A 13,892-nucleotide genomic window follows, 5' to 3' on the forward strand; every position below is an offset into this window, starting at 1 on the left:
AGTACTCAAAGATAAAAAATATATTTACGTATTCACATATTGCAGCAGTAGTAAAAACACATAAAAAAAAAACAAAGCAATGCAATGTCATCTGTAAAACAGAGTTATAAAATGCTGAATGTGATCTATGCTCTATTATACATTTACCAAAATGACATACATAACTCTTGACAACGTCAACGATAAGAATTCAGAAGATGTTTGCACCCAGAGTTCCTTCTCTCACACACTTATCAAACAGTTTCACGGGATGATATCGAGCTCAAATTATTATAAATCCTTTTGAGTAGCCGTGTAACGACGTACGATAACATCAACGGTATTATCAGGACTTATTTCTATCTGTAACATAACAAATCACAACATTTAAGTGAGTAAGTGTTCATGTGTTTGGACCATTAAAGCACCTGCATCCTAAATCATTTAAATTAATAATTAAACTACACATTAATCTTAGCATGCCACATTTTTTCGGGTTAGGGTTGGAGCCAAAGAAAAAAAGAGACAAAGTCCTACTTGAATCGGGCTGTACATTTACAGATATAGTTGAAATATATACTTTGTCCTTCATTAATGTGGATACATAGAAAAAAAGTTCATGTATTGAATGCCAAACAGATGAACAAACAGCTCTGCTCAGGTCAAATCTGCAGTGAGTGTACAAAAGATGTTGACTCCGTAAACATCTGCAGGCTTTTCATGCACTACTTAAACACTGTCGACTGTGCAGAGGTGACATTTGCAAAACCAAATACTGTCGCTCGCTTCTTCACGTATTGACCGATGACTGGTTGTGCATACATACAAATATTTGCTTGTTTCTTTGTGAGCCTGAGGTCAGTACAGATCTTCAATGGGGGATTTCCTTAATTTTGTTTCCACTCATGGTGATTAATTAGATTTTACGATGCGTTCAACGTGATAAGACAGTTGCACAATATTCCACAGAACAAAGGTAACACTGTACTGTTACAGACAAATACAAAACAGTGACGTATTCTCTGATAGACAATGATGTGTCATCACACACATGAGTAAATTAACCCCAGCATCACCAGACCCCACGCTGGTTGATTTTAATTGACTTACTTGATGACTTAAAGTTAGTCAGTCATGTATTTATAGCCAGACAGTGAACAAGCAGGCATACCCCAACTATTAATGCTGATGTCATCAAGGTAAGTGACTCTGCAGGTGATTCAGGGAATTTCTGTGAGTTAAAGTCTGGGTTAGATGATGTTCAGTCTGGCTAAAGGCATGATTCATTTAAATTATGAGGCATGTCATGTTATCTACTGGACTCAAGCTTCCCACGGGTCCTTAAAATAATCTAAAGTTTGTGAATTTGAAGGGGAAAGTCAAGGCCTTGAAAGAACTGGATTATTAAAAGTTCTTGAGCTGCAGTTGCTCAGTTGTTTTATTGTTGGAAGGTCTCATTATAATTTTAATCAAACGGTGCCATATTGGAGTCCTTGAATTTAAAGAAACTGGGCCTGGAAAGTACTTGAATTTAATGTTTAAGAATGGGTGGGAACCCTGTGGATTAAGGTCCTACTGGAATCTTCGAATCTCCAGGGGTTTGTGATGGGCTTAGATTATCCCAGACAGAAAATATGTATATAATAACAGTTGTACAACTCAACATGGATGGTATGAACCTTTAGGAGTCAGCGTTATGTAACAGAAGGCCTGATATGCATCTATTTTTGGGGTCCCCTGTCAGAGAAATCCGTGTCAGTTAATCTTCTGTGAAACAATATTAGTTGTCTTCGTTTGGAGTTTCGGGCACTACGGTTCCGTTTTCTGAGCCTCGATTAACGGCATTAAACTCTAATGCTCGTTTGGCTCTCTTTAGTTTAGATAAAGGCTGATATGACTCAACAGATAAGATTCTGGTTCTTTTTATCTTGAAAGTATTTTTTCATAACTCATAACTCACTTTTCCGTCCAAGAAAAACAGAAAAACAGATGTTCATACTTCAGCTGAGGGACATTCCCTTCTTTAAAAACTGTTCACTGAATAAAAGTCCACCAACGTTAACATATTATAGACATGTCGGAAACTATTTCCCCCTTACAATAACAATAACAATCCCTCCTATTTACATATGTACCTCTATATATTTCTATGTAACAATCAATAGAAAATAGACACTTTAATAATTACTGTACGTCTTCACAGCACATTTTATCTTCAGATTCCTCTTTTACCTAACAGTCTCTACTGTACAGCCATCCAGCCTCTGTTTCTCACGATATTCAAAGGACTGTATTGGCCGTGGGTTGCCTTGTGTTCGCTGTTGAGCTGTCCACTGTTGGTGCAGCGTCTTTCACCAAGTATGGGAAATAATTGGTGAGGTAAAGAGCTTTAAACTTTGTGCTGCAGAAGCAGTAGATGAGCGGATCCAGTAGGCAGTCCATGTAGGAGAGCACCATGAGGCCGTCGAAGGCCACAGCAGCTTTATCCTGGAAGTTTTCACCCGCGTTGACCCGGGCGATCAACAGAACCATCCTGGCTATGGTGCAGGGGAGGAAGCAGAAGGAGAAGACCACCATGACGGTGGTCACCAGAAAGACGGCCCTCCTCAGCTTGGTCCTGTCCCCAACTGTCTTCTTCCTGAGCCGGTTGACGATGCGCACCGTGCAGTACACCAGGATGATGAAGGGGATGACGATCTGGGTAAAGAAGACGGTTTCTCGCAGACTGTCCACCACATCCTGAAATTAGAAAAAGGATCAACTTAATTATCAAATACATCAGCAACTAACAGAGACTCAACAATTCCCACCACGAGCAAGCACTTGGTGACACAGGCAGGGAAAAGTTTCCTTTAGCAGACAGACAGAAGTTCTCCGATCCTTCACTAAGTCCTGCGTTCAAACTCTACCGTCCCTTAAGTACAGAAGTATTTGCACCAGATATATATTTAAAGTATCGAAAGTCAAAATACTTGACTGATGTTATGACATTATTAGATAAGACTGACTAATCAATGCATAATGTTGTAGCTGGTCGAGGTGGAGCTAGTTAAAACTACCGCATAGGTCGGTTACTCCAGTGGTTTTTAATTAGCCCCCTAACAACTGTTACCACTTATAAAATTTGAGGTTTTGTAAGACGATTAATTACATAGGAAAAAACAGAGTTCTTCTACTCAAATTGTTATTCATTCTTTGGACTTTTCTCTGAGGGGAGGTCACTCTAACACTCTAACAACATGTGGATATTTGAACCCTGAAGTAGACACTAAGTTGAAAAAAAGTTGAAAACCACTGGATTAATTGTTATAAACCTATTATATTATACTTAATTAAAACCTAATCCGTTAAATTGCGACTACTAATTACTAAATTTCATGAGCTGGTACGGGTCCCTCACTTTTAAAAACCAAAACAGGCCGCAGTACATAGTTAAGGTGTGTGAAACTCACTGAATTAAACACTTTGTACGAGACTAGGACCCTTAGGAGAACGCAGTCGGTCCTGGCCTAACCCAGATTCTGCAGTAATCTCTTTTGTTCCTGCTGCTATATACATATGTATGTATACAGCACAATGTGAGGTGTGGAACTTGTATGTGTTTATAGTGTCTTTTACTGGTTGTTGTTACCTGTTGTTCATGGTACATCCTGCTGCTGCAAAAACAAATTGCCCCTCGGGGGTAATAAAGATTCCTTGACCATGACCTAGTAAGTACGACTGTCAAATAAATATAATGGACTAAAAAAAGAATATTTTCCTGTGAAATATTGGGAAATAAAATTGAAATTATACTTCATAGTTCTACTTAAATACAGTCGTTAAAGGATGGAAGTGTTTGTAGAAAATTCAAAGTGATCATATCCCTCTAAATTTTATACACTGGACCTTTAAATAAATCTACTTACCACTGGTCGGGTATATTTAGTCAAGAGTATATGCTTCACTCAGCCAGTTACCAGTGATACTAATCTAAACATTAATAAAACTCATAGCAAACAGTGGACAAGGATGCAAACGCAGCCTCTGTTTTGCCATGGTATAATCACAATAATAACACATGCTTCTATCTTATCCACTATTTTCTCATAACTGTGTAATACACAGTGAATAAATAGCATATTTTTTGTTAGACGATATTTCTATTTTGCTTTCAGCATGCAAATATGTTTTCCAAACCCTGGACCTATCATCATATGCGCTGTAGTTTGACACATTCCAGACTCTCGGCTTTAGCAATGCCCTCAGTGCAAAAATAGCTCTGGAAACAGCCTCTGTCTAAGTGGAGCTCTTGGATAAGAATACGTTCTCTATGGGAGGACTTCATGGACCCGCATTCACTCTGTCATCATATTGTTTTCTGTTATTCTCCGTTACGTCAGACTGAGTAACTGTTTGTACAAAGTACTTTTCTGTATTGCGTAAATCAGAAACATTTTGCTCACTCAGCACTGTGTTGCCACATGGTCACAACTGACAGCACCATAAGGGCACAACGGCTCAGGATGAATCATTTGTTGCACAAAGTCATTTCCTCTCATTTTATGCACTGATCACATATTTCTGATGCTGAAAACCTCCCAAACCAAACTCAGAAGACAAGGTAAACGTTACCTTAATCAAGGCGTCCTCCTTATCCTTGTCATCGTCTTTGTGGCTGTTGCAGCACTCAAAGTTCTTGAGCATGGTGGGAATGGTGAGAGGCAGGAGAAACAGCCAGATGAGGATAGAGATCTGTGGAGACTTCTTGAGAGCTCTCAGGAGATTCTTTCGACCGGGATGCACCACGTTGAAGTATCGATCAATGGAAGTCACCGTCAGGAAGGCGATGCTGGCGCCTCGGTTTAAAAACAACATGAAGAGCATAGCTTTGCACACTACATCTTCCTTACTCCTCCTCACTCCCTGGATGAAGTTGTACGCCTTCATGGGCAAACAGAAAAGCAGGAGGATGTCGGCCAACACCAGGTTGAAAAGGAAGATGTTGTTGGTGTTGGATTTCCAGAATTTCAGCTTGAATATGAAGAGGTGGAGGACGGACGCATTCAGAGGCAAAGCCAAGATAAAGATCACGATCATGACAGCCGCGTAGAATTTATACAGCGCCTTGTTTGTGGCATGACAGTCCTCAATAAGTTGGTTGGTTGAGTTTGCCATGATTGGGATCATGTTACTAAGAAAATCACTTCCCACACAAAGTCTCACCTGACAAAGAACAACAAAAAATCCCACCAAACAAGTTCCTGCAGAGTCCTCAGTTGTAATCCTCTTTTAGGCTCTCAGTTCTTCTTTCAGTCCTCGTGTATGTGTTTGTGGTTTACAAAGTCATTCAGGTTTTCTCTCTCTCTATCTCTCTCCTGAATCAGGTCTGGAAGTAGTTCTGTCTCTGCTTGCAGTGCAAATGGTTGAGTTTGCCTTGCCTTGTTCAGCTTTGTACTCGTAGCTCCGCCCTTTATAGCCCGAGGAGGTGAGTCACCAGCTGCTTTTCCACTGCGGGACCAATGAAGGCTCGCAGCAGAGACCAGCCTGTAACATTCAAAATACAAATGGTGCCAGCTCTTTTTGGTGAAGAGGAAACGTGATTAAATGTCAAACTAAGAAAGGGTGTCTCTGTGTTAAGCCCTGACAACGCAGATAATGAGATACTGATAACACAAGCTGCTATCTGACAGAGAGAGATTTCACCTTCTTGCATAACAAACTGCTGTTTCCTGGCACAAACTGTGAGAATCATCATGCCGGGGCTTCAGTAAATCCCAGAAGCTACTGTAGGATCTACTGTTTCTCATAAATGACAGCTTCAGATTGCCTGGTTTTACCACGCGTGATGCTAAAAAAAGGGCGATTCAGAGAAAAATCCTCTTCAGAGTACGCAGATGTGGAGCCCTGGGAATTGATGATACATTTAGATGTATGCACAAGGAGACGGACATAGTGCTGCTGCTGTCAAGTCTTTTTTCTACTATGTAAGGACAAGTATATGAGTGGAATGCTGCGTCCTGAGGGAGGAAGAGAGGGGGTTAACCCAAGGTCTCACATTCAACTCGGCATGCCTTGAACTGCGTCTCTGCATTCAGCTACAAGTCCAGACAACTCTGGAGATCTTACTTTAAGATGAGACTTTCTACCGGGATGCATTCTAGAGACGTTTCCAGATCTGGTTCATGATTTGAAAGTTGTTTTTATGCCAGACTGCAAACCTGAAACATCAAAGCACTCAAATCATTTAGATTTATGATACATATATGCATTGTTTTAAAGCTTTAAAAGGATTCATGCGTACTATAAGTGACTGGAATCCTTGATTTAATCTTCAGACGTATACCTTTTCTATCTTCACTTCTTTCATGCTGAACCTTGACCTCCTCTCATATCACATACTCTCTCTTCAGACAATGATTTAACTGTATATTGGGTTATCCAGTCAGCTATGCAGGGGATAAGGAAGCAGCCTTGGCATAATTAAAACTCAGTAGTCTGGCCCCTCAGGAGTTATTGCACAGCAAGACTTTTATGACTAGGACTGACAGTTTTAGGTCCTATCTTTCTATTAAACTGTTAACGCACACAAACACATATGTTTATTTACAGTCAGCTCTCTTATTATGGGAAGTGTGGATGTTCTGCTGAACATATTATTGTTATTTTCTGTGCAGAAATCAAATAAAAAGTCTTGTATCATCTATAAACACATAAAAATAAAATGAGATGATCAGATGATCTCTACAGAATATTTTCCTCTGTGAACCCAACTTGCACTGAAAAGATCCAAACATTTCACCTAATAAGCTTCATTAAAATGTAATATTTCAAAGAGACACATGTAAGCTTGTGGTAATGACTGTCATAAAAGTGTGATTTACGCAAAAGAATAACAGTTATTAAGTGTATGAGTTCAGGACTCTGTGAAGTTTAACTTTCCAGCCTGTCAGACAGATTAACAGTCAGACTATTGTACTCAGATTGTCAAGCCGACCTGTGACTGCACTAACACACACTGTAAAAGTTGTCCTCGCTGTTATAACTCACGGCGGTGTGGAGTTTTCTCACTTTCATCCATACATATCTCACAGGAGGCTGAGATGTTTGGCACTCATCCAGCAGCCTCCGGTTTGCACACAGTGCGAGCTTTCCTTCACCTCCTATACTGACCGTGTTGTTGTTGTCGTCTCCCTTGCTCAGATTCACTCACAACAGAGCAGAGACACTTCTCTACCATCACAGAGACTGATCAGACTGTACACAGAGATGGAGACCAGGACCCAGACAGCCCCGCTAACCCTGAAGACAGGTACTCAGGCGACCGGCCTACGACTCTGAGATAACTCCAGTCCGTGACACTGTATAGCAGATGCTTTAACTTTTGGTATTTTCTAAATATAAATGATCTGTTCTTTCTTTTTTTCTGTCTGCAAACGAACGCTGATCAGATCTGCCGTGGTGACAAACCAGCCCCTCGGGGAGTGTGTAGAGGAGCAGCTGGAAGCACATGAACTCTCTGAGCCAAAAGAGCTGCAGGTATATTATACAGCAGCATATTATCTACAGTAATTTACTACAATATACACCTGGCACATTAGACACCATCTATGAGATCTTATAGTACATAATTAACAAAAAGAATTATTTATATCACAGGATGAATATAAAATAATGTTACATTAAAAACAAAAAAATATATGTTTCAACAAATATACAGTAACAGCTTAAATCTCAGTCATATTAATTAGAGACGATGGGCAGAACCATCAGAACTTTGCATTGCTGAAAACTGCTCAGTGCTACATTAAAGCAACATTATGTTAATTATGTCGTGTTCTACCTGTTGATGCTACACCGCCTTGTAATCAGGTGTAATTATGCTCTCACACTTTGTAACTCTGGGCTCCAGGTCGGGCCGTGAAGCTTTAAGTCGAGACCAAAAACAAAACTTAATGCATTTTTTTTACAACCCGTTGCTTAAATAATAATTGCTGAAGACTCATCTGTCTTGCTCTTAAAAAAAATAAACACTGAAGTCTACAGTCAAGTGTTTTTCTGACCTGCACGTTTCCAGTTTTTGACCCATACAAAGTTTACAAGTGGAAATAATCTGTCACGACGTGGAGTGTGAAGATGACATCAAGTTTTTCCTGAATTTAAAAGACTGGTGAACAACTATTTCACTGATACTGGTGAAACTGGATCGCATTTTAAATAAAATAAATAATCAACTACTAAGCAAGTAAACTCCATAATTGCTGTCTGGACTGGGAACTCAAATCAGGGGGGGGTTTCCAGGCCGAGGCGAGTGGGAGCCAGTATGGAATGCTGCTGACGGTGAATGGAGAGTATCGTGCCAGGACAAGAGTCAGTGGGCAATGTACCCAGGCTCAGGCTCAAATCCAAGAGGACGGAGGAAGAACGAAGACTGGCTTTTAGTGGATGGTGAGAGCTTCGTTTTGTTGCATTCTCTTGATGCAGCAAAGTGTTTAACTTGCCAGGTTTTGATCATAAGTAATAATAATGTTGCTTTAAGTAGCTGAAACGACCTCAAGCTGCCCAAAACAACTCGTACCCATCCAGTCAAACAAAATGTAGCCCAACTAGGCAGAAAACCCATCGAGTACATTGTATTAAATGTCAACTTAACAGTTGTTTTTCTTCAATCTTTACTTTTTAGAACCTTAGTGGGACGATGACCAAGAGATGTTACTTCTTGCTGGAGGGCGAGCTTGTTTCCAAGATAGACAGCAATGATTTAAAGATAACTGAACAGCAGGAGGTCCAGGGGAGGGCTTCCCTCAGCCAGCAACAACCCAGCAGGAAATTAACCTCTGGTATCCAGAGGAGCTCCTCTGCCCCATCTATGGTCTTTAAAGACGAAGGAACGCAGCTGGAAACCTTCCAGCTTCTGACCTTTCAGTCTGAACATGGTCGAGAAAACTTTTGCTCTGCTTCATGTAATCCTCAGACACCCCAGTACAGCCAGAGAAACACCCAAACAGAAATTCAGGCCGTGGGCCGCAGCCAAGAACAACCTCAACCTCACTTGCCCCAACCTGACACTGCGCCTTTCCAAATAACACCAATCGCCGATCTTTCGATAACAGAAGGAGAAGAGAACGTTTGCCAGTTACACGAACGAAACAAGTCCAAAGTGAAATCCCACCTGGACAAAGACGAGAGCAGCGATAACCTCCATTCAGGAGAGAAGGAATGCAGAATTAATCAATCATTCCTCAAGCCGACGGCCTCTGTTTGCATGTCTTTCAGAGAGAAAAGGGTGGGGCACCAAGAAATGGAAAACAAGACTGAAACCACTGGAAAGATCGCTTACAGGGACGAGGTGAAAGGTCAGTTTGAATTCACGGCACCTCAAAAAAAAATGGTCGCGGGCTCATCTGGTACCACAACAGTGCATCAACGGAAACAGTCCCAGCAGCAGAACAGCACACATGTCTGGATGCCCAAATATCCCAGTGCTGCGCATGAATCAAGCTCAGTGCAACATTTCAACATTTCCCCCCCTTTGAGGGACAACCGAACTTCCCCTTGGGCCCAGCCAAATCAGGAAGTTATTGTTAGTATTAAGACCGTCAACGACCACATGAAGAGACTCTCAAGCTTTAACATGGAAACTCGATCCACAGGCAGCGATGAAACAAAAACACATTTTCATCTCTGCCAGTGCAGAAAGTCAAGACCAGGAAGCAGCGCAGCCTCAGTGTGGGTCGAAGGTCAAAGACAAGCTACGACAACAACAGCAGCATTTTGTCTTTGTGCGCCAAACAACACAAGTCAAGCCTCGACACCTCCGAAACGCAGTGCGATTCCCACGCATTCCACCACGAGAAGCACTACTAGTAGTGGTAGTAGTAGCGAGGATGGTGATAACCCACCCACCCGGTGTCACCAGTTTCCCAAGCTCCCGTCCCCTCCTCCCTGCTGCAGCCTCCAGGATTTCCATTCAGAATCAAAACCAGAGGAAAATTATGCCACAAAGATCCAACAACTAAAAGAAGACCAGCGTCTTGGATCTGGACTAAGATCTCAGGAAGAGTCCAACAGAGATGATGGTAATTTTAACATATATCAATCAGTCAGTCAATCAATCACACTTTGTTTGTATGGCACTTAAATACAAAACTTGTAACACAAAGTGCCTCACATAAAAACACCCCAACACCGACCACTCATCCCAACCCTCCACCCCAACACCCACTGCCCACCCCCAACCCTGCAAAAAGAGCTAGATCAAAAAAGAACAAAAGTAGCATAATAAAATATACAGATAGATAAAAATAAAGATTAAGATGAATAATTGAAAGTGAAAATGGTGTAAACAGCTGCTGTGACAACCATGGCCAAACACATCCACCCCTTTCATCAATTTAAACACGTTCTCCCTGTAATGACACACTCACAGTTTGAGAATCCTGTTTTCCTCAGAGGAACTGTACGCTTTGTGATGTGCAGAGTTTCAAACATGAATATACGCTCTATATGAATATCCACTTCTTTGGACATGTCCAACAAATATGAACATGCACGAAAGTTTAACTGCTGGAAACACGATATCCACTGAAAGCTCTGCTCGGTGTGTGTGCCCTCGTGGTTTCAGGTTTCCACACCGTGCTTCTGTAAGTTGCACGTTGGCCAAGAATTGGCTGCAAACTAGTTGTGATGTCACATACGAGCGCAGAGAAAGTTTCCTCCACCAGCCGTAATTATAAAAACAGTCAAACTCTGCACAGTGAAGCTCAAACATCCCAAGTAGAAGTGACAATAGCAGGATTTTCGATGTCTCTGTTAGCTTCAGATAAACTTTTGAATACTTTTGCACAAAACAAGGGTGCATTAGGAAGGAATCACAAGCTTTTTTTCAGACAGGCAGGAGGCCAGACAAAATTTCAAAACTGCACAGCATCTCACATGTCGTAAGTTTCTTCGGCAGAACCACAGTTATTTCTCAAGACTTCAGGCGCAGAAAGCAGAACCAAACATCTGAGAAACCACAGCGAAGAAACAAGAAACCAAGAACACCTGACATCCTCAGACTGTAGATGGTTGGCTGACAGAGGTAAGCGTCAGCATGAGAAAGAGAAGATGCATCAAGCTGTAGCGGAGCTGACTTAAAGGCCTTATTTCTGTCCGCCACATAACATAAATTTGAATCGTGCAAAAGGATGCTTAAATTAAATGGTTTATTGCTTGAGGTTCACTGAGTTGCAGAGTTGATATTTTTAGTTTAGCATAGCCGTCTCATTTTAGAGCTTTACATAACGGACTGGATGGCATACAACACAAATCATGTCTTTAAACAACAATCTGTGTCTGTGTGTTTGCTGTAAAGCCATGTTCCATTAATCTGCTTCTTGTCCATGTTTTCTTGTCCAGGGGGTCAGAAAATGTTGCAGGTGAACTCACTTAAACCTCAATCGGATGTCACAAAAATGGCACCAACATCTTGGGGATTTCACAGGTACCAAGACATTTTTAGTACCCTGATAAGATGCAGAAGTCTTTTTTTGGTATTTCACAAACTATTTATCAATTGATCAACAATCTGTCACATCTGTGCAGCCCAGCGTTGTTAAGGAAGTAGGTTGATGCCATTTTAAACTTCCTTTCTGGTTTATCGTCTTTTCTTTCCGTCGACGGAATGCATGCAAGCAAGACGACATGCACACATCTGTGTTCAGGCCTAACCCCAGGCCTATTTTAGCTACACTTGTCACATAGTTCTGTGGAAGGCATTATTAGTCGATGTACCACATTGGTCCCGGCTGAACTATCTATAAACTGGATGAATTTCATAGACATTCATGTTGAATTGTGACAACTTTTTTTAAATTTAGCACCTTTACCAGGTCAAAAATCACCGACCAAAAATACTTTATGACTACAAATACCTCGGAAACTAAGATGATTCCCGTCAGCCTCAGCTAAACAAAGATAGTAAACTGTAGCCTTTTAGTTTTATGTCTAATATCTTCTAATATGTTGCATTATTTCCTGAGTTTCTCTGTTTGTGTGCAGAGAACAAGTGGATCAGAAACGATGCAGAGATAGCATCCTCTCTGACAGAGACGAGCGTCAGACCATGAGAGGTCAGCACAGTCTGCACAAAGTGGGATCAGGAGACGTCCAGGTCAGTTTTTGGGAAGGAGAAACCACAAACAGGATCATGTCCATTCGATGCTATCCAGCTCTGTTACAATGCTCACAGTGAAGTAATGTAAGCTAGACTGGAGTTCTTTGGCACAGAGGTACGAGCTACATCGAGGTGTAGCAACACAGGAAATGCTTGTTAGTAGATGACGTTTGTTTTTCAGGTGATTTATTGATAATAATGAAAGATAAAGCAACACCTGCATGTCCAGGCTGTGTTTGGTTCAATTCCCAGCTCTTCCAGTCTGCATGACGAAGTCTCCTTTCTCCTGAAGGCTGTGTGACTAATTAAATCTGTGCCAATGCTGTGTCAGTGCATGAATGTGATGTGTAGTAAATCTTCAGTGGTTCGAAGTACTAGAAAGTTCTTTTCCTGATATTTTTAGAAACGTTTACTATAGTTGGGGACAATTCTCTGCATTTCTACTATTCAGTGTTTCCTTCTCTATGAGCTGTTTGGTTCGAATGCAGGACGTGGCTGCTCATCAGAGCGTCTCTGTGGATGTAGTTTGTGTTCAGGTCTTTAATCTTGATACTGTGAGATTTGTTCTGATACCGATGTCCAGGTTGCTATCAGCGCACCAGGCTGGACACATTGTCTGTGATTAGGCCAGCCCTGTTGTACCGTCCTCAAACTTGATAATGAAAGCTTGTACAGGTGTGCAGTCACAGGTAAAAAGGACGCCTAACCTGACAGATTGGGGTCTGCTTGTTGCAGAGTTGCAGAGGGAGGTGTCGATGCCCAGGTCACTGAGTTTGGTGATCAGTTTGGAGGTGATGATGGGATTGTGGAGGCATTATGATGCTCTGTGTCCTGTTCTTATTTAAGTTTATATCTTTTTGTTTCTTCACGGAAATGAATGAAATGCAGAGGTCGAGACCTACTGCACGTTTGTGTGTGTCATCTGACACCCCTTTGAGTCTAGATGGCAGCTTTGGCAAATTCTGAAGAAATGTAGGTTTGGCAACTATTACGCTACAGTGTTTCTCATGACATCATTGACCTGTTTCACAACACAACGATCACGTCAAACTGTGTGTCGTAGACATAATGAACCCTGAAATCTGTCAGAGCCTTGGCAGTAATTTTACCAGGCTGCATTTCCGAACAACTCCTTCCAGTATTCCCTCGAGGCATGAATACAGCCCACGACACGCATGCTGCAGAACTGGTACCGCCGGTGTCTCACTGTCATTTGCATTCAACAGCAACGACTTTTAGGTAGCACCAGCTTCTCACCACAAGGATCGACAGTCTGAAGATGTGAAACAACACGACCGATGATTCTTTGGGAAGTTTGAGTTTTAATGATTCACACGCATGTGTGCAACACGTGTTATTACCTTGTGTTTTCTTGGAACAGACTTGGACGAGCCACTGCCTGTTTTGACCTGACGCCTTTCACCTGCCTGTCAGACTGGAAACAATTAGCATTGCCGCTTTGAAACTCAATCATTAGGAGGCGTGGTCAACGTAGCTCTCATTTGACAGCTGCAGAGACTTATTATACCGACATAGTGCTGCACAGACAGAACCAAAGAAATAAAAGCTGTAGGTGTCACTGAGAAATGATGACCCGCATCGCCTATTTTACTATGTTTGATTTAAAATTACAAGGCAGGAGCTGCTGGCAACAGATTGCTCATGTCATTTGGTGTCACCGGCTTCTGGGAACAGAATGAGTCAGCGTTTATCTCTCTCAGATCATCACCACTTCCACATTTCTGTTTCCTAAACACCAAACCAACCACACCACCAT

The 13,892-nt window shown here is 41.6% G+C and overlaps 2 protein-coding genes across 9 annotated transcripts in view; one reads left to right on the plus strand and one right to left on the minus strand.

Moving 5' to 3' along the window:
* si:ch211-140l13.3 (uncharacterized) overlaps positions 1 to 13,892 on the plus strand; it is a 32,372-nt gene that overhangs the window by 12,791 nt on the left and 5,689 nt on the right. For 6 of the 8 annotated variants that reach the window (XR_003463241.1, XR_003463242.1, XM_027284643.1 and 3 more), the window contains 6 exons: positions 7,162 to 7,270; positions 7,410 to 7,497; positions 8,642 to 10,037; positions 10,904 to 11,041; positions 11,359 to 11,443; positions 12,001 to 12,112. Coding sequence is in view for 6 of the 8 variants with exons in the window: in XM_027284643.1 (XP_027140444.1) it covers positions 7,162 to 7,270; positions 7,410 to 7,497; positions 8,642 to 10,037; positions 10,904 to 11,041; positions 11,359 to 11,443; positions 12,001 to 12,112 (1,928 nt within the window). In the remaining 2 variants the exon portion in view is untranslated. The remainder of the gene's footprint in view (positions 1 to 7,161; positions 7,271 to 7,409; positions 7,498 to 8,641; positions 10,038 to 10,903; positions 11,042 to 11,358; positions 11,444 to 12,000; positions 12,113 to 13,892) is intronic. The other 2 variants (XM_027284644.1, XM_027284645.1) reach the window with 2 other exon arrangements.
* On the minus strand, positions 3 to 5,509 carry gpr31 (G protein-coupled receptor 31). Its single transcript, XM_010749833.3, has 2 exons — positions 4,594 to 5,509; positions 3 to 2,718 (listed from the first exon to the last, which is right to left on the minus strand). Exons 1-2 carry the CDS (start codon positions 5,146 to 5,148, stop codon positions 2,260 to 2,262), a joined length of 1,014 nt encoding a protein of 337 aa, XP_010748135.1. The 5' UTR covers positions 5,149 to 5,509; the 3' UTR covers positions 3 to 2,259.

This window comes from Larimichthys crocea, chromosome XI, assembly GCF_000972845.2.
Source record: "Larimichthys crocea isolate SSNF chromosome XI, L_crocea_2.0, whole genome shotgun sequence".
NCBI classification, from domain to species: Eukaryota; Metazoa; Chordata; class Actinopteri; family Sciaenidae; genus Larimichthys; species Larimichthys crocea.

Coding starts and splice junctions, on each gene's coding strand:
- gpr31 (XM_010749833.3), bottom strand. CDS start 5,148: ATGATCCCAATCATGGCAAACTCAACCAACCAACTTATTGAGGACTGT. Junction 2,719..4,593: donor AGGAGGACGCCTTGATTAAG/GTAACGTTTACC, acceptor TTCTAATTTCAG/GATGTGGTGGACAGTCTGCG.